General features: G+C 45.8%; 1 protein-coding gene and 1 long non-coding RNA gene across 4 annotated transcripts in view; one reads left to right on the top strand and one right to left on the bottom strand.

The window, feature by feature from the left end:
• The window catches only part of AOAH (acyloxyacyl hydrolase), a 104589-nt gene extending 84287 nt beyond the window's left edge, over positions 1-20302 (top strand). For 2 of the 3 annotated variants that reach the window (XM_074199244.1, XM_074199242.1), the window contains 8 exons: positions 223-259; positions 1112-1186; positions 4578-4750; positions 6411-6484; positions 6577-6636; positions 7021-7117; positions 7613-7689; positions 14089-20302. In XM_074199244.1, coding sequence (XP_074055345.1) covers positions 223-259; positions 1112-1186; positions 4578-4750; positions 6411-6484; positions 6577-6636; positions 7021-7117; positions 7613-7689; positions 14089-14217 — 722 coding nt within the window. In that variant the 3' untranslated portion in view covers positions 14218-20302. The remainder of the gene's footprint in view (positions 1-222; positions 260-1111; positions 1187-4577; positions 4751-6410; positions 6485-6576; positions 6637-7020; positions 7118-7612; positions 7690-14088) is intronic. The other variant, XM_074199243.1, reaches the window with a different exon arrangement.
• Positions 20303-21795: 1493 nt separating this feature from the next.
• Positions 21796-24538, bottom strand: LOC141495108 (uncharacterized). Its single transcript, XR_012470662.1, has 3 exons — positions 24363-24538; positions 24184-24275; positions 21796-22435 (listed from the first exon to the last, which is right to left on the bottom strand). It is a non-coding gene; the product is annotated as an uncharacterized LOC141495108 (long non-coding RNA).
• Between the last annotated feature and the right edge of the window lie 1512 nt (positions 24539-26050).

Consider the following 26050-nt stretch of genomic DNA (forward strand, 5'->3'; position numbering starts at 1 on the left):
GAGACCCTGAGTAGGTCACTTAACTTCCCAGTTTCCTGTTCAGTAAAACAAAGATGATAATAGCACCTACCTCAATGGGGCATTGTAAGGGTCCAATACGACCTGGGGGGATCAGGACTAATTTTCTTACTCTTACATTTCAAACTCCATTCCAGACTTTGATTAAATGATTCCTCAATTGCTCATGTCAGATTTAACCTATTCCTTCTCTCCCTGATCCAGGGGCTTCTTCCAAAAACCTTTTGAAGTTCATGGAAAGGTGAGTCCTTGAATGGTGAATGCAGCATGAGTTTGCAAATGCATTTTGTAAGTTTGGACACAAAATAAAAAGATGCCTGGAGCCGGGCAAACCTGACTAACGTCACAGGGTGAGTGTGGGAGGCCTGAAAATTGGAGGAAATTCTAGGGCCAGGCTGGTGACACTGAGCCAGAGACGCCTTAGGAACTGGTGGGCTTGGCAGGTAAGAAAGAGAGGTGCCAGAGAAGCTCAGCCTCAGGCTCCCTGGGGTTCAGGCCACAAATGGGCCTCTTTAAGAAGGAGACTGGTAGGGGCAGCTAGGTGGCAGAGTGGATAGAGCACTGGCCCTGGAGTCAGGAGTCCCTGAGTTCAAATCAGACCTCAGACACTTAATAATGACCTAGCTATGTGACCTTGGGCAAGCCACTTAACCACAGTGCCCTGCAAAATACAAAAAAACCTTAAAAAAAAAAAAAGGAGACTGGACTCCGGCTCAGTGAGACCTCCACACACTTTCAGGCTCGCTCTCTCTCTCTCTCTCTCTCTCTCTCTCTCTCTCTCTCTCTCTCTCTCTCTCTCCTCCCCTCTCCTCCCCTCCTCTTCACTACCTTCTTCAATGTGACATTATGGCTCTTCAACATGAACCTATGATTTGAGTGGGAACCTTTGACCCTGATGTTAAACCATTGAACCTAAGATCCACTAATACCCCCAGATCTTTTTCTCCCAGTAAAGATTCTGATCCCTACCCTTCCCTGCCCACCTCACCTGTCCACCAACCACAGATTTCTAGGAATTGCACAACCTAAGCCTTGAGTCCAAGCTTATGGATCAGGACATTCTCCAACTCTGCCTTTCTCTCCTGTTTATCAGCTTGTCCAGGAACCGGCTGTTGGACCACCCAGCCATTGTCATCTACACCATGCTTGGGAATGACGTGTGTAATGAGTGAGTAGCTGACAAAGGCTGTAACCATTCTGATTTGTCTTTCTAACCCTTGGCCTCATTCCTTTCTTCCTACCTTGGCACACAACACCAAGGAAGTAGACATTCAATATTAAGCCATTTTAGAGATGGATCGTGGTGTCCAACCCCTGTATTTTGCAGATGAGGTAATACAGTCCATTGAGGAGAAGAGACTTGTCCTTGATTATACAGTGAATGCATGGTGTTGCCCTTGCCCATCACCAATTTTCCAAGCAAATTTGTGTTAGAAATAAACCTCCAAGTTCCCAAGACCCTTTCCTGTCCCTAGTTCCTTTGAAGAACCCCAGGACTCATTGTTGTCTCAATAGGGGATATTCAGATATAGGTAAATCAAGGAGTCAGGGACTGGCACTAGGCATGCCAGAGAGGGCTACGCTAGGGTATTCCAGCCAACATGCCAGCATTCTCTGTACTTCCAGGGAGGTCACTTCTCTACTCTCCCTGGCTATGCCAGAACCCCATCTACCCTCTGCCCTACAGGAAGAACCCTCAGCAGGAGTTCACCTCCATTGCAACCCTTGGGGAGAACAACACAGGTTCAGCTCTGTCCCTCCTCTAACTTCTGCCATTCAAGTCTGGCATGAACACCACCCCAGGATCCCCAAGCATCTCCAAGCAGCTTCAAATCCAAATGCTTATTCTCATTTGATCTGCTCAATAAATAATACCCTATGAGGGGGGGCAGAGCAGGAGTATTTTCACTTTTCAGAAGAAGAAACTGAGGCCCTGAGACACTAGCCAGTTCTTCAAGGTTCTCAGAGCTCTCATCCAGAGAGAATCAAACCCACTATTCTCCATCCTCCAACACCAGCATCTTTCCTTTTGCCTCATGGCTCGTGGTCTACCATATGTCTAACACAAAATGATTCAAGTACGTCCTCTCCTACCTACCATTACGAGGTGGGCTCTGGCCTTGAACTTTTCAGAAACTTTGGTGTGTTTCCTCAACCTTTGAGAGGCCATAAACAGTATCACTGTACCTAGGCTGCTTCCAGATGGGACTTTGGGAGGTATCAGAGGATGATGGGATAGTGCCCCCCAACCCCACCTGGGAAAGGGGTGTGACTTCCTGAGGGGACAGGAGAAGAGGGTGTTAGAATTCTCTATATTGAAAAAGTCATGCTAACTCCCCCCCAAAGCTATTTCTAAAATGCTTCTCCCACTGGAGTGAAAATCTTTGGGTATAAAATAGGAAGAAGTATTCTGGGCAGAGTCTGGCATTTCTAACTGCAGTGACCTAGTCTCTTCACTTGGTATAGTCTCAATTTTCTGTAAAATCTGTCAAATGAGAGGTTGGGGAAAGGACCAATCAGATCCAGCAAGCATTTAGCAAGGCCCTGAGGATGGCAAGACAAAAATCAACCATCCTTCTGCCAACAAGAAAGGATGCTGCCAGCCTGCAAGGTGTGAGCCCACCTTCTCTGAAGAGCAAGGAGAAGGCGAAGTGATGACAACTGTTTGATTCCTGGCTGTGAACTGGGCTTTCAGCAGGAGTGTGAGCTTGTAGGGACCAGCTCATCCCCCCAACAGGGCTCATTCTGCTGGAGTAGGCACAGCTCACCAGGGCCAGGAGCATGGGGCAATGGGATGGACGTCTTCCTTCCCTCCATTGTTCTCCCTGCTGCCAAGTACAGGGATGGCCCCCTTGTCTGAGCCAGGATGCTCTGGGTCAGAAGCTCAACCCTTCTCCTTCTACCCCCTTTGAAAGATTTCAAGCCAAGCCATAGCACATCAGTGGTGAGGCCAACATGCCCAAAGCATGGGACAAATGTTGACACATTAGGACAATGTCAACTAAATACAATTCCACAGTCATGGGCACAGCCCCCTGGCCGTGAGAACTGCATGAGTGGATCAAATAGTTTCTGAAGAGTCAGGGTAGGACCTGGGAGAGGATGGACAGTCATGGGATATGGCAGATGGCATAGATGGGACCTGGGAAGAACCCCAGCCACAGACCTCTATTGGCCAGGCCTTCCTATTATTGCCAGCCATCTTTTAGATGGAGACCAGATGACAGCTAGCAGGGCACCAGGAACATTTGGAGTCATGTTTGCTTTTTAAGTTTCTCTCCTGAGACACTCCTCTATCGCCTTGTGCTTTTCTCAGAGACTCTTGTATGTCATCAATCAAATGGACCACAAGTCAAGGGGGTGACACTGCAGTGCCTGGTGAGGTCTTTGTCAGGAAGGAGGCCACTGAGGGGAGGGGTCCTTTCCTTTGGAGTCTGGAAGGGCATGTCCAAGGACTATCATAGGATGAGGTGCTGGCCTTGGGGTTGGGAAGACCTGGGTTCAGCTCACACTTCAAACACTTGGGTGGGTGAATGAATAAAAGAAGAAGCCTTTATTATGCCTTTACTGTGTGCAAAGACCAGTTTTTCCAGCCTCAATTTCTTCCTCTGAAAAGGAGGTCTGAATCATTGATCTCTTAAGCTTCATTGGCCTTAATTCTGGGACCCTTCATCTCTCAAGACAAGAACTGGATAAGTTTTAACAATATCCCTCCCAATGCAAAAAGCCCAAAGGCAGGAAGGTGTTGTGACCCAGCATGGAAGGAGGACCACTAGGGGCTTCCCATGCAGAGATCCCTGGAGTGTGGGAGTCCCACACTTGGTCTGAGCAGTTCCTCTCTACTACCAAGAGTCTATAAATCTACAGATGAAGGTTCCATCATTTCCAAAACCCATCATCCTCAAGAAATGCTCGGAGGACAAGCCCTACAGACCGTTTATTCAACATCCCTGAGGATCCAGAGTTGGCAGGTCTTCCGGGGGCCCCCTCCCACTCAGAGAATAAAACGAAGGACATTGATTTCATAGAGGAAGAGAAGTGAACCCAGATCCTGGAGTAATGCTTGTCCTTTCTCTGGCTTTTGGTTCCTGTGATTTAAGAGAAAACATCCATGTTCTGCTGGGATTTTTTTTTTAATTTATTTAAGGCAATGGGGTAAAGTGACTTGGACAAGGTCACATAGCTAGGCAAATATTGGGTGTCTTAGGCTGGGTTTGAACTCAGATACTCCTGATTCCAGGGCCAGTGCTCTATCCACTGCTCCACCTAGCTGCCCACACACCATCTAGCTGCCCCCTCTGCTGGAATTGTAATCCCTTAAATGAGGAACTGAGTCAGAAGCACCATATTGATTTTTGGAATGATCCAGGTTGATCACTTTACTTCTCCCACTGAGATCAAGGAAACATGGCCAACCCTCAGTCCCAAAGGCAGAAGACCACAAGCTCCCAAGGAGCCCAGTTTCTTCAAGGGTGGGCAGGTTTGGGGAGTTGGGCACTTCTGCCAAGGTCGAGCCACATTGGTTGTTCAAGCCATTCCTCTGGTTCTTTCATCAACAGGAAAAATGACTCTGTGTCTGAGATGACCACTCCAGAGGACATGAGGGCTCACCTTATGGAAACATTAACATTTCTGAATTCCCGCCTCCCTCCGGGCAGCCACGTGGTTCTCTGTGGATTGGCGGATGGACGCTTTCTCTGGGACCACTTGCATGACCGCTACCATCCATTGGGTAAACATTGGGATCAATGCTGGGGTCTCTTAGATGTGAATTCCTAAGGTCTTCACAGCATCCCCTGTGGAATCAGGGAGGAAGGGTTGAGCTGGAAGATTGATGTGAGCCCAAATTCCAGGAATTCTGTAGTCTTGGTCAGGACAGTGGAGCCCCAAAGGACAGAGGAGGGTTGTCTTCATGCTAGTCACTAAACTATGGCTTTGGAAGCCAGAGGTTGGGTAGTGAAGAGCTGGTCAGAGAATGTTCTGTGACCAAAGAGTTTGGATTTCTGGATCCTGGTTTAACATAAGAGGGTACACCTGGCAGTCACGTGGGCAGTCCCCGGGGCTCTGGCTCCCAAGACTAGTCCAATTTGATGGTCTCTGACATCTTAGGTAGGAGCCCTCAGAAGACAATAGTTCTTTCTAGTGCTAGTCAAGTCCAGGGCTTGCTATGTGATAGGTGCCTAATTAATACTCTTGCTGCACTGTTATTTGGGAATTTGGCTCCCAAAGCTTAATAGCCTTCCCTCGCTCTTCTGTCACCCTTTCCCACTCCAAACTTACAACATGGGTCAAGATTCCTCTCTCTCTCTTTAGATAGTCAATAAATGTATGTTAAGCACCTTCTGTGTACCAGGAACTCCGCTAAGCTCTTGGGATACAAAGAAAGTCAAGAGATAGTTCCTGCCTTCAAAGAGCTCCCAGTCTACTGGGGGGCGGGGGTGGGATACAGACCAAACAAGGATGTCCAAACAGCTGGTCTTTGGTCGTCTTTGATTTGATCTTGAAATCCATTGTCCCTTTGTAAAGATGCTTGCTTCTCCTTGATAACCTGGCTAGTAGAGAGCTATCTCCAAGCAGCCGAGGGGCAGGAGCTCAGGGTTCATTGTGGGTTTTCTTGCCTTATCTAAGCTTCCAGATGCTTTAACAGGATCCAGAGAGAGACCCTGGCACTTTCCTGGGCCTCTACCCCAGGGGCTTGCCCCCCCACCCACATGCCAGATTTCCCTCCCCCCCCCCCCCCCCCAGCAGGGAAATGGACTGTCCTGATCTTTCAATGAAACCCTTCTGGGAGATAAGTGAAAAATAAACCTGGGCGCTGTCACCATCAATCTCACGCAGGCTTTGAGATGTGGCCTCAATCTCCATTTGTGTGTGTATGGAGTGGGGGAGTGTTTTGTGTGTGTGCGCGCATGTGCGTGTGTGCGTGCGTGTGTGTGTGTGTGCTGATGTAGATCTGTACAGTATGGGAGGGCAGGCCGGGGCAGCTCAGGCCCAGCACTGTCAGAGACCGGCCTCCCTGGACCCAAAGGGTTCCCAGGCTTGGAAGAAGGACTGCTGCCATCAGAGAACTGGATCCTGGGTCATTCTCCCACCCTGGCTGGTACTGGAAAGGTTTCCATCATTAGCACTCCCTTCCCCAGCCCTTCCCTGTGCCCCCCCACCCCAACATCGCTGACCTTCCCAGATCGGCTCTAGGTCCCTCTGGACTCCAGCCCAGTCCTAAATCCTCTCTTGGCACATCCTAAAGCCAGGAAGACCCTAAGATTTGCAGCTCCAAAAGGGTCTTGTCCCCACCTGATGAGCATTTACCCCAAGGATAGAGCAGTGGATTGGGGCAGCTTGGGAGGTCCTGTCTTCTGGCCCCTTGTGTTGATTCCCTCTGATGTGCACAGCACTTTGTCTTCTAGGCCAACTGAATAAAGACATCACGTACGAGCAGTTATACACCTTCCTCAGCTGCCTCCAGGTGAGCAGGTCCCTGGGGCTGGACCCTGGCCACGAATCCCCAAAACAACGTCTTCCTCCCTGACCAGAGTGTCCAATGTTGTCCATCTGCAGGTGAACCCCTGCCAAGGCTGGATGTCCTCCAACGAGACGTTGCGGAATCTCACCTCCAAGGTACCCTATGCCCTGGCTCTTCTAGGCTATGGGGAAGGAAGGGAGGATCCCCTCCAAGGAGGACCAGGAGCCCGGTTTTACTGAGAATATAATTCTAGCAGGGGATGGAGACTTAATAGGAAATTATATATATATATACATATATATATATATATATGTATATGTATATATATAATTTATATATGGGCATATATATGGAAAGGAAGAAAGAGAGGGAGAGAGAGGAAGGGAGGGAGGGAGGAAGAAGGGAGGAAAGTGAATTCAGCCTGGCCTTTGCCAGACTGCTCTCTGCCTAGGACAGGGATGGGAAGGAGGGGGCAGTTCTGAAATTTCGAATGAGAACCAAAAGTTGTCCTGGACTCCTTCCTGTCTTCTCATTTGCAGAGAGCCAAGCAACTTTCCAACATTCTGGAAGAAATTGCAGTCAGTGAGAAATTTGCCAACATGAGTCTCCTCTACCTGGATTATCCTTTCAAAGAAAGTAAGTTCCCCCCCCCATTCTGGCCTCTACCCAAGGCTGAATGGCTCAGACACCGGAGCATGGCTTGGCTGCCCTTGGATCCCTGCTTCTGAGCAGGAAAAGGGGCCACGGTTGGCCCTCTCCTATTGGGCAGTGCCAAGGTGGCCGAAGCTCCCCATAACGAGCTTTCTGGAGCTTTGATGATAATGATGCTATGGGCCCTGCCTTCCTCCTTCACGAAGCAGAGCACAGAGACACACACTATGGAAGCTGAGAGCCACCTTTCCTCGGTCCTTGACTTGGAGTCTAGGAGTGTAGACTCCAAGGAGATGGGCTGGAAGCCCCCAGACACTTCCCTTCTGGATGGCCTTCACCTCCCTGGCCTCAGTTTCTACTTCTCTGGAACCCACCTACCAGCCAAGAGGAGGCTGTTAAGGGTTCTGCCAATCTTGAACTACATGGCACCATGATGGTTATTCCCAATAACAGTGATTGCCTTGGTTGTGTGCTCCACAGTGGCTGAGGAGTGGCAGAGGAGAGGGGGAGAGACCTGGCAGCTGATTGAACCTGTGGACGGCTTCCATCCCAACGAGGTGAGGGGAGAGGATGGCAGCACCTGGGGGCCATGAAGCTGGAGCTTAGGTGAAGGTGTGAGAAGACCCTCAGTAAGAAGGGGGGCAGAGCGTAGAGGGCAGGAAGGACACTCTAAGGAGCTGAGGGGAGCCCCTCCAGCCAGAGGGGCCTGTGCTCCCTGCCCACAGGGTGCCTCAAACCAGGCTCCATGGACACTCTGGAGGGATGTCAAGGCAGGACAGGACCAGATGCTGCTGAGCTCCTGCCAGGTGGAGCCTCCAGCCTTAGCTTCCTCTGGCCCCTTCTCAGCTCCCAGACTTCTCCATCCAACAAGGGCTACTTGTCCCCCACCTCCCATTGCCAACAAGGCTAGCAGGAGATACTGAAAGCAGCCACTGGCTGCCTAAGAGGAAGCTGTTAGAGGAAACTGAGGCACGTACACCGGGACTCCTTCTACTCTTCCCCATTACTTGACTCAGTATCGGCTGGTTCCTCCTACTTTGACCTTCCAAGGGGAGGTGCTTTGGCCCAGAGTCTAACTCCTTCCTCCCTTTCCTCTTCACCCCCCACTCCAGCTGTCAGGGCCTGTATCCACTCAGTTTCCCCACAGCATCTGTACTCTGCACCCCCAGCACCAAACACAAGGTCTAGTAAATAGTAAGTGATGAATAAGTGCCCGTTGATTAGGTGGCATTAATTGAGCTGGTCAGAGCTGAATCTGCCCCCCCATCTATGTGTCAGGCCCCAGCTTTCATCCCCTAAATACCACAGGCCTCATCCTCAGACCAGAAACCCTTTACTTGAATAGTGTTTCAGCAGCTCTCTGGTCTCACAGCACTAGCTGGGATTCACACAGCAGTTTAAGAGAGTGAAGTGTTTTACAGCTATTATCTCTTTTCAACTTTATGACAACCCTATGAGGCGAGGTTATTATCACCCCAAATTTGCATATGAGGAGACCGAGGCACGTAATAGTTAAGTGACTTCCACAGGATCACACGGCTAGTGAGCATCTGGGACTGAATTTGAAGGTAGGTCTCCCTGGGCGGGGATCCAGCCGGCTAGCCATGGTACGTCCTCGCCACTCATCCAAGGAGGGGGTGGAGGGGGAGCCCTCAGCTGGGCTGGGTGTTCAAAGAGACCAGACTCAGATTTGTCAGAGGTATTTCCAGAGGCTGAGGACAAACCAGGTAGGTTTTGGGGGGAGGAAAGAATAATGCAGAGACCAGGGTGAGTGAAGTTTGGGATCCACACCAACTGCCACAGCCCATGAGTAGCTATTAGCATGGAGGTAGAGAGGAATATGCTCCAGGGACTCCTCTGAGTCACCTTTGGGCCCATCGGCTCCCGGTCACCTGTTATTAGAAAGGTGATTAAATAGAAAAAAGCCAGGAAGGCCGACATACCAGCTAGGTTCACTCAATAATGGTTCATTAAGCTTTGGCCAGTTACCTATGCTGAGAACACAAAGACCACAAGCAGCCGAGCATGTGATGGAGAGGACCACAGGTGACCAAGGAGGTAGACGCCGCTAGCACCTGGCTGCTTGGGAAGGGAAACAGGAGGGAAGGCTTCAGGGAGGAGGCTACTGAGCTGAAGGAAGCTAAGGCTGAAGAAATCAAGGAAGAGGCAGGAGAGGGAAGAGGTCAATGGGGAAGGTCTGTGAAGAGCCAAGAAGACTGGTAGCATCTCCCTCCTCCATGGACCAGGCAGGGGATGGGGGACAGGTGATGAGTTAGGGGAGCAGGGCAGAGAAGGACTGGGGAGGCTGAGATGCCCACTGGCAGCAAGGGATGCTGAGACAGGTGATAAGGAGAGAGCTTATGGCTGGAGAGAGAGAGAGAGAGAGAGAGAGAGAGAGAGAGACAGAGAGAGAGACAGAGAGAGAGACAGAGAGACAGAGAGAGAGAGACAGAGAGAGAGAAGACTGTTGTCCTTCATTCTCAAAGAAGATCAAATTAACATCACTATGTAAGAGTCAAGTTATGGTGTGTCTAATTGTGGCTGATCAGACCGATATGGGCTTGGAAGGTTCTACAACAGATCAGGCACAAATAATCCATGCAAACATTTGGATGTGGATTTTCTGCATTGATGCAGCTCACGTTTCGAGATAGATCAAGACAGACAAAAAGAGGGGATGGAAGGGGTGGATATTTATATGGACAGATAAGAGTAGATGGATGGATATATAGAGAGAGGGTAGATAGATAAATGGATTAATAAGTGAATAGACAACAGGTGGAGAGAGAGAGAGAGAGACAGAGAGGGAGAGAGAGAGAGAGACAGAGACAGAGAGACAGAGACAGAGAGAGAGAAGAGAGGGAGAGAGAAGAGAGGGAAAGAGGGAGAGAGACAGAGAGAGAGAGACAGAGACAGAGACAGACACAGACACAGACACAGAGACAGAGAAGAGAGGGAGAGAGAAGAGAGGGAAAGAGGGAGAGAGAGAGAGACAGAGAGACAGAGAGACAGAGAGACAGAGACAGAGAGGCAGAGAGAGAGAGACAGAGAGACAGAGAGACAGAGAGACAGAGACAGAGAGACAGAGAGAAAGAGAGATAGTCTCTCCAGTTAGGCCATAAGCTTGAGGTCAAAGCCTCATCTACTTCTGTCTGTATCTCCAGGGCTTAGATTGATTGATTGAATCAACATACTTAGATGGAAGGAGGTAGGGGACTTTCCAACAAAGGAGACTCTGAAGGAACAGCCAGAAAGGGAGGAGGCAAACTAGTCTCACAGAAACCAAGAGAAGTGAGTCCTAGGGAAAGGAGTTCTCTCCAAGAAGCTACAAAAAGCAGGGATCAGGGTAGGCATCGAACCCATGGCTTCCTTTCTGAGGCACGTGAGTCTCCTCTGTGCCATTTAGATCCTTGAAGAGCTGCCCAAGCACCAGAGGAAATGACTTGTCCAGGGTCCCACAGCCCAGATGTGTCCAAGGTGGGCCACTGAAATCAGTAGTGCTGTTTCCACTCTTTAGTTGAGTCTGGTTTAATAGCGCGCACTCCCCAACCCGCCAGCTGATCTTTCCTGGGAACATTAAGATGACAACCGGCTAATTGCTCTCTGAAACCCAGTTGCAGCTTGCCCCAGTCCAAGCTAATTCATTTCTCTCCCCCTCCTTATCCTCACCTCTCCCACCTCAATTACTGAATCCTGTAGGGAAATTATACCTGTGCCTTGGTTTCATGCAATTGGTAGGAAAATAGCCCAGCTGCTGTTTGTCTTTTCTTTTGAAGCAGAGAAGTTATTTTCCACCCAGCTTTCAACCATTTCCTTTGCTCCCATTGAGCCTAGGAGTTGCCTGGCTCTGGGGCCCGTCCCCTTTTCCAGAAAGAGGATTGTTTTGGGCAGGTGCATTCCATTCCAAGCCAGGGACCCTGCTCCTGCCCATCTCTCTCTGAGCCAGGAGGCTGCAGGTGGACCAGACAGAGCACCACTCCTGCTTCTGACTCTTATGACATGTGACCATAAGCAAATCACATCACTTCTCACTGAGACTCAGTTTCCTTGTATGTAAATAAGGAGAATATTATATTACCTTACAGAGACTGCCCCCAAAACCCATTCTTTGTTTAGAAATAATTTTTCCCCAATTTGGAAAGCCAGCATGACAAATGCCTTTTGCCTCTGTTCATAGAAATATAACCATCCCCATGGTTCTCAATTGCTTCTTTCTTATAGATTCATGGGACTAGAGCTGGGACGGTCCTATAAGGTCATCTAGTCCAACCCTCTCATTCTACAAATGAGGAAACTGAGGCCCAAGATGAAGGGACTCACCCAAATCAGCAAGTATTAAAACTCCAGTCTATGATTAGATGAGGTTTTAAGCATGATCAAGGCTTGCATTGAGTTATATTTTCATGCACATCATACTTGGCTTCAATAGGTATTAGACCTGGTTCTCTCAGATAGTCATCCCTGAGGAGAGGCTGTCTAAAGGCCTTCATATCTAACAATTGGAGACATTCTTCATCATCTAATAATAGCTATCAGGGCTAGATAAGACTAGAATACAGAGAGTATGTTTGGGAATAGATGGATATTTCTGAAGCCAAAAGTTTTGGTCAGAAGAAAGAGAAAAATGTTGGCAGCGATAAGTATGCAGACTGGGATGGTTGTATTGAATCTGGGAATGTGAGACCATTTGGCAAAGTAAGTGAGACACTTATCATGAGAGCAGAATGACTGCAGTAGAGAACTAGACTAAAAACTTAATCTTGGTGAGCAATAGAGGCATGAGAATCTGGTAGTCTTCCCTTCGAGGATGGGCCTAGACCTCATACCTCTCTGCCTTTCATCATTTGATACCTAAAACTCTGTAAAGTATGGAACAATGAAGTTATCGTAAGGCTAGTCATGCTTCCCCTTCATTGTCCCAACCACATCATTCATCATTTTGGACTTGGAGGAAAGCTTGGGCATGAATCCTGCTTCAAAAGTTGCATCCGTCAATACACATTCATTTAGCGCCTATTCCATGCCAAATACTATGGTAGGTATGGCATGTGCCAAGATGCTTCCCTTAGAAGACTGGCATTTGTATCACAGAGATAGATGTATGGATGTATGTATGGATGGATGGATGGATGGATGGATGGATGGATGGATGGATGGATGGATGGATGGAGGATAAATAGATGGATAGCTATTAGGTACAATTAATCAGCAAGCATTTCTCAACCCCTTTGCTTCCGTCATTGATTTAAGTGCTGGGAGTCCAAACACAAAAGTGGAAAAGCCTCTCCCTCAGGGAAAGTACATTCTAATGGGGTGGATAGCATATACTATGGAACAAGGACAGGTAGGTACTAGCTGCATGCATGGGGGGAATCCTAGGAGGCTTCTCAGGAGGTGGTGTTTAAACTGAACCTTGAGGAAATCTATGGATTCTCTGAGGCCAAGGTGAGGAGGGAGTGTGGTGATGGGAGATGGCTGTGCCCTGAATGAGAGACAGAGAGATCCATTGGGCTGGATTCACAGTCTAGAATGGAAAGAAATGTCCTGTGAAGCTGAAAAGATAGGGTGGGCCCAGGGAGGGAAGAACTTTCAAAATGAATTAGGGAGTTGATGTTGGATTCTCGCCTCAGGGTTAACTGTGTGGAGGCTGACATAGTCATATTCCTTCTTAAAGAAAATCACTTTGGCAGCTGCTCCAAAGATGGATGAGAGGGACAGGGGACGTAAACCAAGGACACCATAGTCATGGTGACACCAAGTCAACAAGCACTGACCTTGTACCAGGCCCATACCGAGTGCCAAAGATACAAAGAAAGGTTACACAAGAAGTCCCTGCTCTCAAGGAGCCCGAGATCTAAACAGGGAGACAGTATCCAAAGCCACCAAAGATTCTCAATCCTGATTCTGTATTCTATATTCAGGTTAAAATGCAACTAATCAAGAGAAGGAAGGTCCTAGAATTAGGCCTTCTAGAAGAAGACTGGATTGGAGGTGGGATCTAAGGGAAGTTGGGGAGGCCATGAGGTAGAGATGAGGGGGGCAAGAATTCCAGAAGAGGAGGCCAGCTGATGGCTGGAGTCAGGAGATGAGTGACTGTGTTGGAGGAGCAAGGAGAGGACTGGAAAGGCAGGAAGGAGTTGGGTCATGAAGGGCATTAAAAGCTCGGCAGGGGCATTTCTTTGATCCTAGGGGAAGCATAGAGTTCATTGAGAGGCTTTACGGAGCTAACTAAATGGAGGGAGATCCGAGGTCGATAAGGATAAGGGGCAAAGAGGGGTAGGTGACCAAGTCAAAGGAGAAAAGGGAACAGGCACTAGAGATGTGATGTAAGGAGAAAGGACAGACCTTGGCAAATGATTGGCTATAGTGTTGAGGGTGTCCGTTGGGGCAAGAGAAGGTAAGAGCTGACCCCTGAGTGGTGAGTTGGGTGACTGGGAGGATGGTGGTAGCCTTGATGGTCATAGGCGATTGGGATGAGGAGGTTTGGGGTGAAAGGTAATGAGTTCAGGATTGCCTACCTAGCTCACAGAGCCATACAATTCAAATAACAATATTAAAGATGAAAAATCAAGTAAGGATCATCCAAAATGAAGAAGAGAAGGCTCAGGGTGGTAAGTAGCTGAGCTCAGGCATCAGAAGGGATCGATGTGGATCACTGTGCCTCATGCCAAAGTTTCTGAGGCCAATGTGGGTTCTGTGGGAAAGCTCTCCTGGTGGAAGGGGCAGCCTTGGGGATCCCATCTCCCCGGGAGTTTTAAGACAAACCTGAATGACCAGCACTGCATTGGGTTGGTCATAGTGGTGACTCCTTGGGGAAAGGTCATGGATTTGATGGCCGTTGAAAACCATCCTTCAGAAATTGAAAAAAAGAGCATCTGATGACTCCCAAGCCAAGACGATGTTGCTTAGGGAAAACACAGTCAAAAGCCAAGTATGACTCTGCTTCTCTCTCACAGGTAACTTCACGGCTAAGTGCTAAGTTCTTCTGGGAGAAAGTCCTTCAGCAATGGCCCCATGTCCTTGGAAAGGAGAATCCATTCAATGATCAGATTGAGCACCTCTTTGGAGACCAAGGAGGTCATTGAGTGCTGGGGACACCTCGGAGAGCACTTCCTCTGACTTCAGGAAGCTTAGAAACAGCTTCCCTTTACCTTTGCCCTTAATCAAAATTAATATATACCGGGGACAGCTAGGTGGCACAGTGAATAGAGCACTGGCTCTGGAATCAGGAGGACCTGAGCTCAAATCCACCCTCACATACTTAATTACCTAGCTGTGTGACCTAGGGCAAGTCACTTAACCCCATTGCCTTAAATAAAAATGAATGGATACCAATGGAGCCAGGAGCAGCATGCCCTGAGTCATACAATAGCATCTTCATTGTGCAGCCAGCTCTTCTCTGTATTCTCTGGGGATCTCATCAGCTCCCATTATCCAATAATCAGGTCTAGACTAGTGATGCTCAAGTGGGCATATGTGACCCAACTTACTTCTCTCCAGCTCTGAACCACCAGTTGCCTATGGGTCTCTCCCATTGGTTGTTCCACAAACATCCCAATTCATATAGTGGGAAAATCTAATGTCTGTTCTCCAACTGGACAATTCTGGCATTGCCTAAAACTCATTTCAGCTTCCCTCCTAAAAGCATCACTCCTACAAACTCCCCTATTTCTGTTGAACCCCAGAGAGAATGCATGACCAGGGCACCAAGTCAGCAAGTCCTTCATTCAAATCTCATCTCAAACACTGGGCATGTCCTTTCCTCTCTATGGGGCTGTTTCCTCATCTGTACAATGAGAGGCTTGGCTCAATGATATTATTTAGTGTTCCTTCCAGCCCTAGAGATAGGATCCTTCCAGTTGGCCAGTTTCAAAGATTCAGTCAGTCCTGGCTCTTTTCTCTAGCTCACCCACCATGTCTAATTGATTGCCAAGTTCTGATGATCCAGCCTCCACAACATTTCTTGCATCCCAACCCTGATCTCCACTAAACACAGCCACCACCTCCATTCAGACCCTCGTCACCTCACACCTGGAATATTGCAATGGCCTTTTCATTGGTCTCCCTGCCGTAAATCCCTCCCCTCCCCAGTCCAACCTCTGCTCAGCTGCCAAGATGACCTTGCTAAGGCACAAGAGCTGGATGTGCTATCTCTCTAGTCAGAAAGCTGTAATGCACATGCCAACCCTTCTGTCTGGCATTTGAAACCATTCCCTATCTGGCCTGAGACTTTCTTTTCCAGACTTGATGCCCATGACTTTTCTCTATGGTGTTCCGTCCAAACTGGCCTGTCTGCTACTCCTTGGTTCTGACATTCATTCTCCCCTCTCCCCTCTGCCTTTACTGGTCATCCCCTCTGCCTGGAATGGCTGCCTTCTCAGGTGCCCCTTGTTAGGATCTCGGGCATCCTTCAAGGCTCAGCCTGGGTAGAAGATCTTCCATGAAATTGTTCCTAATCTGCCTGCCCTGGCCATCCCTTCCTCAGGGGTGTGCCCAGGGCTGGACCCCCACCTGCTAGCATGCCACACTTCTCTCAATGTGTAGCGCTGGCACTGCCCCTGGCGGCCTTTCCTGATCTTCCCCTGGCTCAGCAGTTAGTGGAACTGTCCTCCTCTTGAAATGACATCCTAGAACTTTGGATTTCTCTTCTGTGCTCCCACCATGTATTTTTCCATTAGAACAGAAGCTCATTCAGGGCAAGGACCACTTCCTTTTCGTCTTACTTACAAGGCTGCTAGTAGTACAGTGGATAGAGCCTAGAATCAGGAAGACCTGAATTCAAGTCTGGTCTCAGATACTTTCTAGCTGTTGGCCCTGGGCAGTTCTCTTCCCTTCTTCTGTTTGCCTCAGTTTCCTCAACTCAAATAGAGATAATAAGAATATGCATCTCATAGGCCTGTTGTGAGGAAGCCCTTGGTATGTATGGCACAGGCACATAGTAGGTGCCAAATTGTATTTATTCCTTTCCCCAATTCAAAGCATTTAATCCATCTTCACTGACTGTAACTAAACTGAAGGGAGGCCATATTTTTATCTAACTGAGTGGATTTTCTCATAAGAATAAGGAAATAAAAAAGCCTCCCCGTGATGCCAGACTGCAGCATTTGCACGTCCCCAACTGGATGGAGCACTGGCTGAACCGTTAGAAGATTCCAATGCCTTTTTTCATCCCGATTGTGCCTTGAATGTTGATTTAGCTGACAGGACTCCCCTCCTCAGTAGGAACTGGCTCAGAGCCCTCCAGGCAGAGTCAGTCCTACCACCAAAGCCCTTTTCCATTGGGCCTTAGGTCTAGAAACAAAGGGGAAATGGCTCACAGGAAGTTATCATGGTGGAGGATCACCTAGAGCCCAAGCTGCTAGATGGCAGAAGCAGCAGAGGGATGCCTGGGGCCATGTTTCCTTGAGGACAGCACCCCCACCTGGTCTCATCAAGAACAGCACCAGAGCCCTTCCATGCACAGAACAGTTAGCTATGGCATTTGTTCCTTCAGCCTCCCTCCTGGACAGTTGTGGCTTTTGTCCCCACTGTCTCAAGACATGGGACCAGGGAGCAAGGACAAGACCCCAACAGTGTTAGGATGGTCCAAACCTCAAAGTCAGGTCTCCACTAGGGATGTCACTTTGACAGGACCTGTTGGAATTCTAGATCCAGTACGTAAATTAAGGGAGGCTGATGGGAAACGGTCCCAGGTGCTTCCCAGTTGATAGCAGCATCTTTGGAAATGAATCTTCCATAGAAACTTTCTGTCCTCCTCTTACCCTAGAACCGCAAGAATGCTCTAAGGAGCATCCCCAAGGGTTAGGACCTTGGTAACACACTAGCCTGACCCCAGACCCCCAAGAGCTGAAGATCATTCTCAAAGAGTAAGGAATATTGGCACAACCGCTTGTTTTCATCCATGTCCTCTGAGACTAGGAGAGTCAGAATAGGGATTTCAGGTCAAACATCTCTGGCTTCCTCAGTCTTCAACTGATTTCACCCAGCACCTCCCTGAAACAGTAAGAGCCATTAAATTACCCGGTTTTGGAGGGGGTTAAGAAAGACAGCTCGCGAGGGTTCACACAATAGTTTCTCGGACAAATATTCCTCAATTTTAAGGGGCTTTGCCTATTCTTATCAAAAACCAAGTTAATGAGCCCTCTCTGGTACTTTGCCTTCAATCATGAACAAAGGATTCAATGAGGTTATAGCAAAGGGATTTACTGAAAAAGCATAGTAAGAAAAAATCACAATAAAATATTTTTTACATAAAACATCAGTGGGAAGAATAAAACACTCTTGTTCCTATGTGCCTGGGTTCCAATCTTCCCTGAGGTTTTGTGTGAAAAATGTTTGTGTGCTGGGGTGTGTAGCGCATCTCATCTTTGTGGGAGTCGGGAGGGGCCAAAAAGCTGTTTATGTGACCCCACCCATTCATGAGCTCCAGACTGGAAGTCTTGGGAAAGGTCAGGAGATGGGGTGAGATTTTTCGTATGGATATGTAGCTCAACACTTCCCCAGTGATAGGTTCACAGGTTTTGTCCTAGAAGTATTTCTGGTTCATCCTTCCACTCCATCTGAGTTTCCCATGGAGCCAATCTACCTTTCTTTCCCATTCAGATGCTAGGTTGGGTACCAGAGAACTGAGAGGGAGGTATGCTTGCAGCCCTCTCTCAGCCCAGCATCATTATTGTTGTTGCTGCTACGGTAGCATCTGAGATGCCATTGGCTATGATGGGACCAATCAGCTCTGAATCCTGGGGCAGTAATGCAAGCTTCCAGCCTAGGTTTCTTTTATTTTTTTTTATTTAAGGCAATAGGATTAAGTGACCTGCCCAAGGTCACACAGCTAGGCAATTATTAAGTGTCTGAGGTTGGATTTGAACTCAGGTCCTGACTCCAGAGCCGATGCTCTATCCACTACACCACCTAGCTGCCCCTCAGCCAAGGTTTCAAGGGATGTTCCTTCCCAAGTGAGCTCCAGAGCATGGGAATCAGAGTTAGGAGGGAGGGTAAGCAGAAGGGAGCATCACACCTATGACACATGTTCCTGCATGCACAACATACATGTGTGGCATGTGTGTGTCTACATGCACACACATACATTTTCACATAGGTAAACTTTTCTATTTCAAAAAATTTTTAAATTTAAAAAGAAAATTGTTTGAGCCTGTTTTTTATAAATAAAGTTGGTTAAGGGCAGGTTTCTCAAATATGTGTTGAGTGGAGACATCAAGATTTTCAGGAAGTTTCCATTTCAGAGAGATCATCAGGGATGCAAGATGGCAGGAAGGTCTTGTAGGTTGTAGACTGAGTGCCCTCTGCTGGGCAATGGGCATGCAGCAGCCTTTGGGAACTCCCACTGTATCCACATCGAAGATACTCAGAGAAAAAGCAGCAAAGGCTGTGCCAACCTGCTGGCCAAATGGCATATCGTACCCATCACTAGTTAATTAACTGGTTGATTGATTGACAGCCTGATGTTCTGGAGGTGGCAGAGGGAGCCAGGGGCAGGCTGCTGTTCCTTCTGCAGCACCACCAGAGGACATGGCCCCATTGCTTCACTCTCCTCTTTCCTTCAACAGGGAGGCCACTTCTTCATGAAGAAGAATGGGTTCAACTGCTTCTCTTTTAAGCCCAAAGCCCAGAGGTTTTTAGTTACAGATCTTTGAGTAAGGCTTATCCCTCACACCCCCTGTCATTGGACTAGGAAACAGTCTTAAGTGGCTTCTGCTTCCATAGAGGGATAAGGGACATCTGGCCAGGCTCAAAGACTGACCTACCAGAGAGATTTTCTCACCTGGGGATTTCTCATCTCTGGTTTCAAGGCTAGTCTCTGCTAATTTGTACTTCGGCTTACATCTCATTTTTAACTGTATCTTCCCAGTGACTAAAATCAGGCTCTGTCAAAAATTATCTAATCTATGGTTACAAATTTCTCACGGGGGCAGCTATGGAGTCAGGAGGATCTGAATTCAAATGCAGCCTCAGACGCTTAATAATGACCTAGCTGTGTGACCTTGGGCAAGTCACAACCCCATTGCCTTGCAAAAACTTGAAAAGAAAAAAAGAAATTTCTCATGCTGGAACAGCTAGATGGTACAGAGGATAGAGCACAGGACTTGGAATCACGTGGACCTGAATTCAAATTTGTCTTCAAAAACTGACTAGCTGTGTGGCCCTGGATAAGTCACAATTCTGATTGTCTCAAAAAAAAAAGAAAAGAAAAATTCCTCATTTCTTTTCTTGATGATGGAATGTTTTGGTCAGTTGGCATCCACGAAAAGGCTGCCCTTCCAACATGTTACTTAAGCATTTTGGAGCTCCCTGGATTGATGGATGGGAGAGGCACAGGAAAAAACGATAAACCCAAGGCCTTTGTCTTTCATCTAGCCCCATTTCTGCCTCCAAAATCTATTTGGACATTGCAACCAGTTGATGGAATTTACATGAGGGTAAAAAGACATGGGTCCTGTCTAAGTCTGATACACTTTAATTCTCTACTTCTGATCAAAAATTGTTTCTCAGATTCCAAACTGCCCTTGGATAGTTAACATGGTTTTAGATATGTTCTATGGTAAAGTTGGATCGAGATGGAGAGGGGAAGGAGAGAGGGATGTGTGTGTGTGTGTATCTCAGAACTAGGGATTTTAATTGCACATATTCCCTATTTCTGTCCGACCCAACTTGGAGTCACCAGAAGAGGCAAAGTCATACAAATGACCAGATTCTGGAGGGAAGTGAGGCATACAGGGACTCAGGATAAAGAATGTAGTGAATTGGACTGAGAAGTCTTCAGAGAAATACAACCATCATCTTCAAAGATGTGTCTGTCTCAGTTTCTTCATCTATACAATGGAGATATTAAAAGTACCCACCAGCACCAGCCCTGGAGTCAGGAGGACCTGGCCTCAGACACTTAATAATTACTTAGCTGTGTGACCCTGGGCAAGTCACTTAACTCCATCGCCTTGCAAAAATAAATATTGTGAGGATTAAATGATATTTTTCACGTACTCTACAAACTTCAGAGTGTGATATAAATGTAATTGATAATGAGGAAGAGGAGGCAGATGATATGAAGGGTCATCATTTTGAAGAAATTCGGGGTTTTTTCTGATTCCAGAAGGGATATTGCTAGCAGTTGATGGAATTTATATGAGGGTAAATAGAAATTATACACATTTACATGGGTCCAGTCTCAGTTTGATATTCTTTAATTCTATATTTCTATCAAAAATTGGTTTCTCAGATTCTAATAGTTATAAATCTGAATGTTATCTCAGTATGTTAAAATGTCATTCTGCTACGTCAAGGCCTAACTCCTACATCTGAATATGGACTTGGCCTGTGTCAATACTATCTGGCGGGGGGCAGCTAGGTGGTGAGTGGATAGAGCACCGGCCCTGGAGTCAGGAGATCTGAGTTCAAATCCAGCCTCAGACACTTAATAATAACCTAGATGTGTGGCCTGGAGCAAGTCATTTAACCCCATTGCCTTGTGAAAAAAAAAACCTAAAAAAATACTATCTGGTCAGCTCTGTGACAGCACCAATAAAATTCCATCACCTGGGTCAACAAGCCACAAGGTAAGAGACAGCTTGGATGAGCAGAAAGCAATTCTTTGGCTATTTGTAGACATTCCCTCTCCAGCCTAAGTGGGATTCTTATCAATAAAATGTGAAGCAACTATTATAACTTATGAGAGGATCACCATGTAGAACTGTCATCTCTATGAAACCTCATTGTTACCTGACTCAGTTTAGTTTTATTTTGTTTTGGCTAGGCAAATGGGGTTAAATGATTTGCCCAAGGTCACCACTAGGTAATTATTAAGTGTCTGAGGCCAAATTCGAACTCGGGTCCTCCTGACTCCAGGGCCGGTGCTCTATCCACTGTGCCACCTAGTCGCCCCAACCTGACTCAGTTTTATGATTCTTAGTCCTTTCTATAGAAAATGCCCCTAAATTTTTGTATCAAGGTTGGCATCTTTTAGGACGCCATCCACCCATGGGTTCTTGGTAAGATCTCAGAGAATAAAATTTCATTTATAAAACTGACTTTTGTTATTTCATTTTTAGCCCAAGAAAATTATGGTTAACAAAACAAACATGCATATACATGCAGGCCTCACAAATTGAAGGATGGGAATGGAAGGAGGGAGATCACTACTTCAGGCAGCCTATTCCATCTTTGTTTCCTTGAATTCTTAGAGAAAAAAATGTACATTGTGCTTTGGATTATAGATACAAGTCTATAAGAAAGGATTGTATCTTTTTGACCTAGCATTTTCTAAGAATTCAAGGAGACCAAAAAGAGAATGGACTGATTCAAGGAATTGTGAACTCCCCATCATTGGTGAACAAAGGATGGTTGATATTCTGAGCAAAACAGGAAACTGAGAAAGGATAAGAGATGTACACAATATTCTGAGGCTCTAAAAAAAAAGGTGATTCAGAACCAAGCACATGTCGGGGGGAGGAGAAATAATATGCCCCATGGTAAGAGAGATCTAACTTCTCAAAAGGCGCAAAATGAAATAGCTAGATATTTTTCCCCTTAACCAATACCCTCTGGCAGGGTTGGAATTTAGGAAAGACAACTTTAGAAGGCCCTTTTCAAGGCTAAGAGTCTATCATTAGCCGCTTTCCTTTTTATTCATTGAAAAAGATCATGTGAGATACAAACCACTCTGGTATACTAAGGGATGTCCCATGTGGCACAGGGGTGTTGTGGGTGGCTTGAAGAGAAGCAGAAATCTCTAACCTCTTCTTCCCCAACCCTTCTCCAAAGCACTTTGGTTTTTGTCCTACATTATCAAAGAACCAAGTGACATCACTATGTTTGAGACAAATGGCAGTGTGTCCGACTGCGGCTGATCAGTCAGAATGCTCGGAATGCTAACACTTGCAGTAGGTACTCTAAACTTACAGATGTCACATTTCCTTTGAGCTGCTTCAAATCTGCCTTCTTCATAGAGCACAGCACCCTCACTGATGAGGGCATGGCATGCTGTGAATTCTAGTTCTTCAATGAGACTTGCAGGGTGTCTCAGTATCGCTTCTTCTGACTCCCTTGAGCACTTGCCCTGTGTGCGTTCTCCAGAGAATGGTCTTCTTGGCAAGCGCATGTCTGACATCCTAAGACCATGACCAGCCCACTGCAGTTGTACTCTCTGTAGTAATGATGGACTGCAGGCAGTGTAGCTGGGGAAAGGGCCTCAGTGCCTGCTATCTTCTCCAAAGCACTTGAATTTCTTCCAGGAGGGGAAGCAGGAGCTTGGGCCAGAATCTTGGCCACTCTGCTGTCCTCCAGAACTCCCTAGAAACATAGTCTATTAGATATTTTATTCCAGAAGACGTGGTTTTTAGGTTCAATCTCACTTCTGATTATTTCATTAACTGAGGGAAATAGGACCAAGGCTTTATATTCAAGGCTTTCCCCTTTCCACTAAAACCAGTTCTGTTAATGAACACACAAATGGTAAATAGTTTCTAAAGAACACATTTGTCCAGATCATGGCAAAGCAGAAATCAGAGAAAGGATATAGCCAAGGATACAGAGATGACAAGGAAGCAGCCCAAAGAGAGATTGGCTTCATCTAGCTTCCCTTGAAAACGATGCTTTAAGTTTTCTTATATCATTTGGATTTGAAACAGATGATCTCTGAAAATTTCACTAAAAGAGACAAAGACTTTTCCTCAATCAAATAACATTAGCTCCAAAGGGGAGGCTGAGGACAGGATCACCCTTCAACTGAGGAAGGATCAACTCCTTCCCTGCACAGAGGGTCCCCAATATAATCCTGGCATATAGACTTCCCCCAAAAGACAACCATTCTTTTCCCATCAACCAGTTGATTTCCATGTGGCTTAACGTCTCTGACATCATCTCCTGTTGCCAGTCTGCAAGTCAGTTCCCAAGAGGGACTTGGGGAATTTTAATTTTCTTTTTATTTGCAAGGGACCCGTTCTATAGAAACAATTTGGCTTAAAAGCTATATTACCAAATGCATGGGTCCATGGAGGTAGACTGATTTTTCAGTGAAGATTAAAAAGAATGAATAGAAAAGAGGTACTTAAATATTGGTTGACTGTCCAATCAGTCCAATCTTACTCTACCCTGGTCATGGTCCTTTTCATAAAAATAAGAAAAGAAAGATATATGGATATAGATATGTATGTATATTTGTGTGTGGACAGATGTGTATGTATGTGTTTATACATATATTATAAAATATAATATCTTATAATTTTAAAAACCAGTGAAGTCTTATGAATCTCTTCTCAGAATGTTTTTAAATTCAAAATCAAAGGATTGCAGAGTGAACCAATTGTCTAAATACAACTATTAAATTGTTGAAATGACTGTCTAAATTTGGATTGCCATTGTAATTCTCACAATCACTTGCATTGTAATTCTGTGTAGCACACTTGAACACTGATTATTAAAATGTGGGATCCCCCACCTATCTTAAAATTTAAGTTGTTATATTTAAAATATTAGTTGTGGGGTGGCTAGGTGGTGCAGTGGATAGAGCACCAGCCCTGGAGTCAGGAGGACCTGAGTTCAAATACACTTAATAATTACCTAGCTGTGTGGCCTTGGGCAAGCCACTTAACCCCCTTGCCTTGCAAAAAAACTAAAACATTATATAAATATATATATATATATATATATATATATATATATATATATATATTATATTTATATATATATTAGTTGCAGTGTTGGCAAGACAAATGAGCCAGGAAATGGAATGCTAATCTGGCCTTTACATTTCATAGTGTCCTGTATTTTGAAACCTAAGATTCAATCATTCTATTTTTCTTGAAATGAGAAGAGTAACCACTCTGCATTAAACATGCAAAACACATCAAACCTGGAATTTAAGAATATGAAAACATGTGAAACTTGCATTTCAGTTGTTGATACAATATTTTCATAATAAAATTTGCACTTATACCTTGGGGTTTGTTGGATTTTTTGTATTATTGTTTATAACAATGTAATCATACACAAACACAAAAAGGATGAAATTAAAATCTTCTGGTCTATGTATATCTTACCGAAACCTCCGGTAACACAGGACAGCTATCTATACAGCATGATGAGCTGGCTCACATGGAGTCTTCGATGGCTGCCATCAAACTTCCCCTTCCTTAGAGAGAATTTTAAATGTAAGTTGATTATAGTTACAACATATGTTAGTGAATACAATATAAAACAAATTTGAAGAAATAGTCACCTGTGAATTGTGAAGGCTTTAGGTAAAGCACCCAGAACATTTTAGCAGCCAATGTAAGACATGTTGGAAATTCTGAGAAGCCCATCCAGGCCATCCAAAGCAGAGCATTACTCAATCGAGGTTCCAAGAGTTACGTTCTCGAGCCCCGAGGTAACATTTTCATGTCATGAACCTGAAATGGGCATGGAACACCAAAAGAAAATCCTTACAGAAACCACCAATTACTGTCCACAGCATCCACGGTGTGAGCTTTAGACAGCCGCTGACCACCAGCTGCTCTTCCTCCGTTGCTCTTAAACATACACTCTTGCAACAAGACACAAAGCTCTTCCCTATACATTGTCGCAACACACCTTAGTGGGTCCTCATATTGCTGTTATGTTGCCATGAAGTGTATTTTCTGCAACAATGCATTCAAAATGATCCTGAGTAATTCCAGTTTTAAATTCTCAAGCAACTGATGACAGTTAACTACCCCAAAAAGTGAAAAGTCTCCAGCACTTTAGAGATTCAATAAATGTGAGTCAAGGGGAAGTTATGCCTAGATCAGGGTACATCTATCTTAGGGAGCAGTGAGGGGAACCAGGGAGAGAGAAAAATTTGGAATCCAAAATTCTTATAAAAAAGGAAAGTTATTGTACACCGTAATAGCAACATGGGGCTCATGATCAACCTTGATGGACTCACTCATTCTTCAGTGTAATAATCAGGGGCAATTTTAGGCTGTCTGCGATGGAGAACGTCATCTGTGTCCAGAGAAAGAATTGTGGAGTTTGAACAAAGACCAAAGACTGTTACCATCAATTTAAAAAAAAGTTGTCTTATGTACCACATAATTTTGCTGCCTTTAATATTTTATTTTTTCCTCGAGGATATGATTTCTCTCCCAACACATTCAGTTTTGATCAATGTATAGCATGGAAATAATGTAAAGCTGATCAGACTGCCTTCTGGGGGGGGGGGGGGAAGGGGGGGGAATCGTAAAATTCAAAAACCTTACAAAAAAGATAGGTAGAAATTATACTGTATAGAATTGGGAAACAAATAAAATATTTATATTAAAAAAGTAATGTTAACCATCTTTACATGTAATTGGAAAAAATAAAAATATTATTTATATGAGAGTGAGAGAGAGACAGAGAGACAGAGACAGAGAGACAGAGAGAGAGAGATTGAAGTCACTCTTTGGAAGATGTTGGGTGAATATGAGACATTTTCCAGAACTCTTTCCTATTCATACAGGGATCTGGGGCTATCAGAACCTCAAACTATCTTGTCTAATCCAGGACAATTGGCTAAATTTAGTACTAAGTACTAAGGTGGTACCATTCCCCAAACAAATACTCCATATAGATAAATAAGGTAACACATCTGCTTGATTGTGAAGGTCATTTAAAATTATTTTTTCATTCTGCATATTTCGTTTTTATCTTCCTCATGTTTTTGTCTAGGATGGAGGAGGTTCTCCAAAGCTGGGGCCCTGGGACACCCAGGTCAGGTCTAAGTCTAAGGGCAACTACACCGATGTAGCTTCTTTTCACACAGAAGGGAAGGTCCAGAAAGAGAGAGTCTCTAACTAAAACAAAGGTAGATCTCCTGATTTGATAGTGACCAAGGTAAAAGTTTCTTTGTTGAGATCTGAGAAGGAGGTAAGGCAGGGTTGGCCAATGACCAACATGGGTCTACCG

Source organism: Macrotis lagotis, chromosome 8 (assembly GCF_037893015.1).
Source record: "Macrotis lagotis isolate mMagLag1 chromosome 8, bilby.v1.9.chrom.fasta, whole genome shotgun sequence".
In the NCBI taxonomy this organism is placed as follows: Eukaryota; Metazoa; Chordata; class Mammalia; order Peramelemorphia; family Peramelidae; genus Macrotis; species Macrotis lagotis.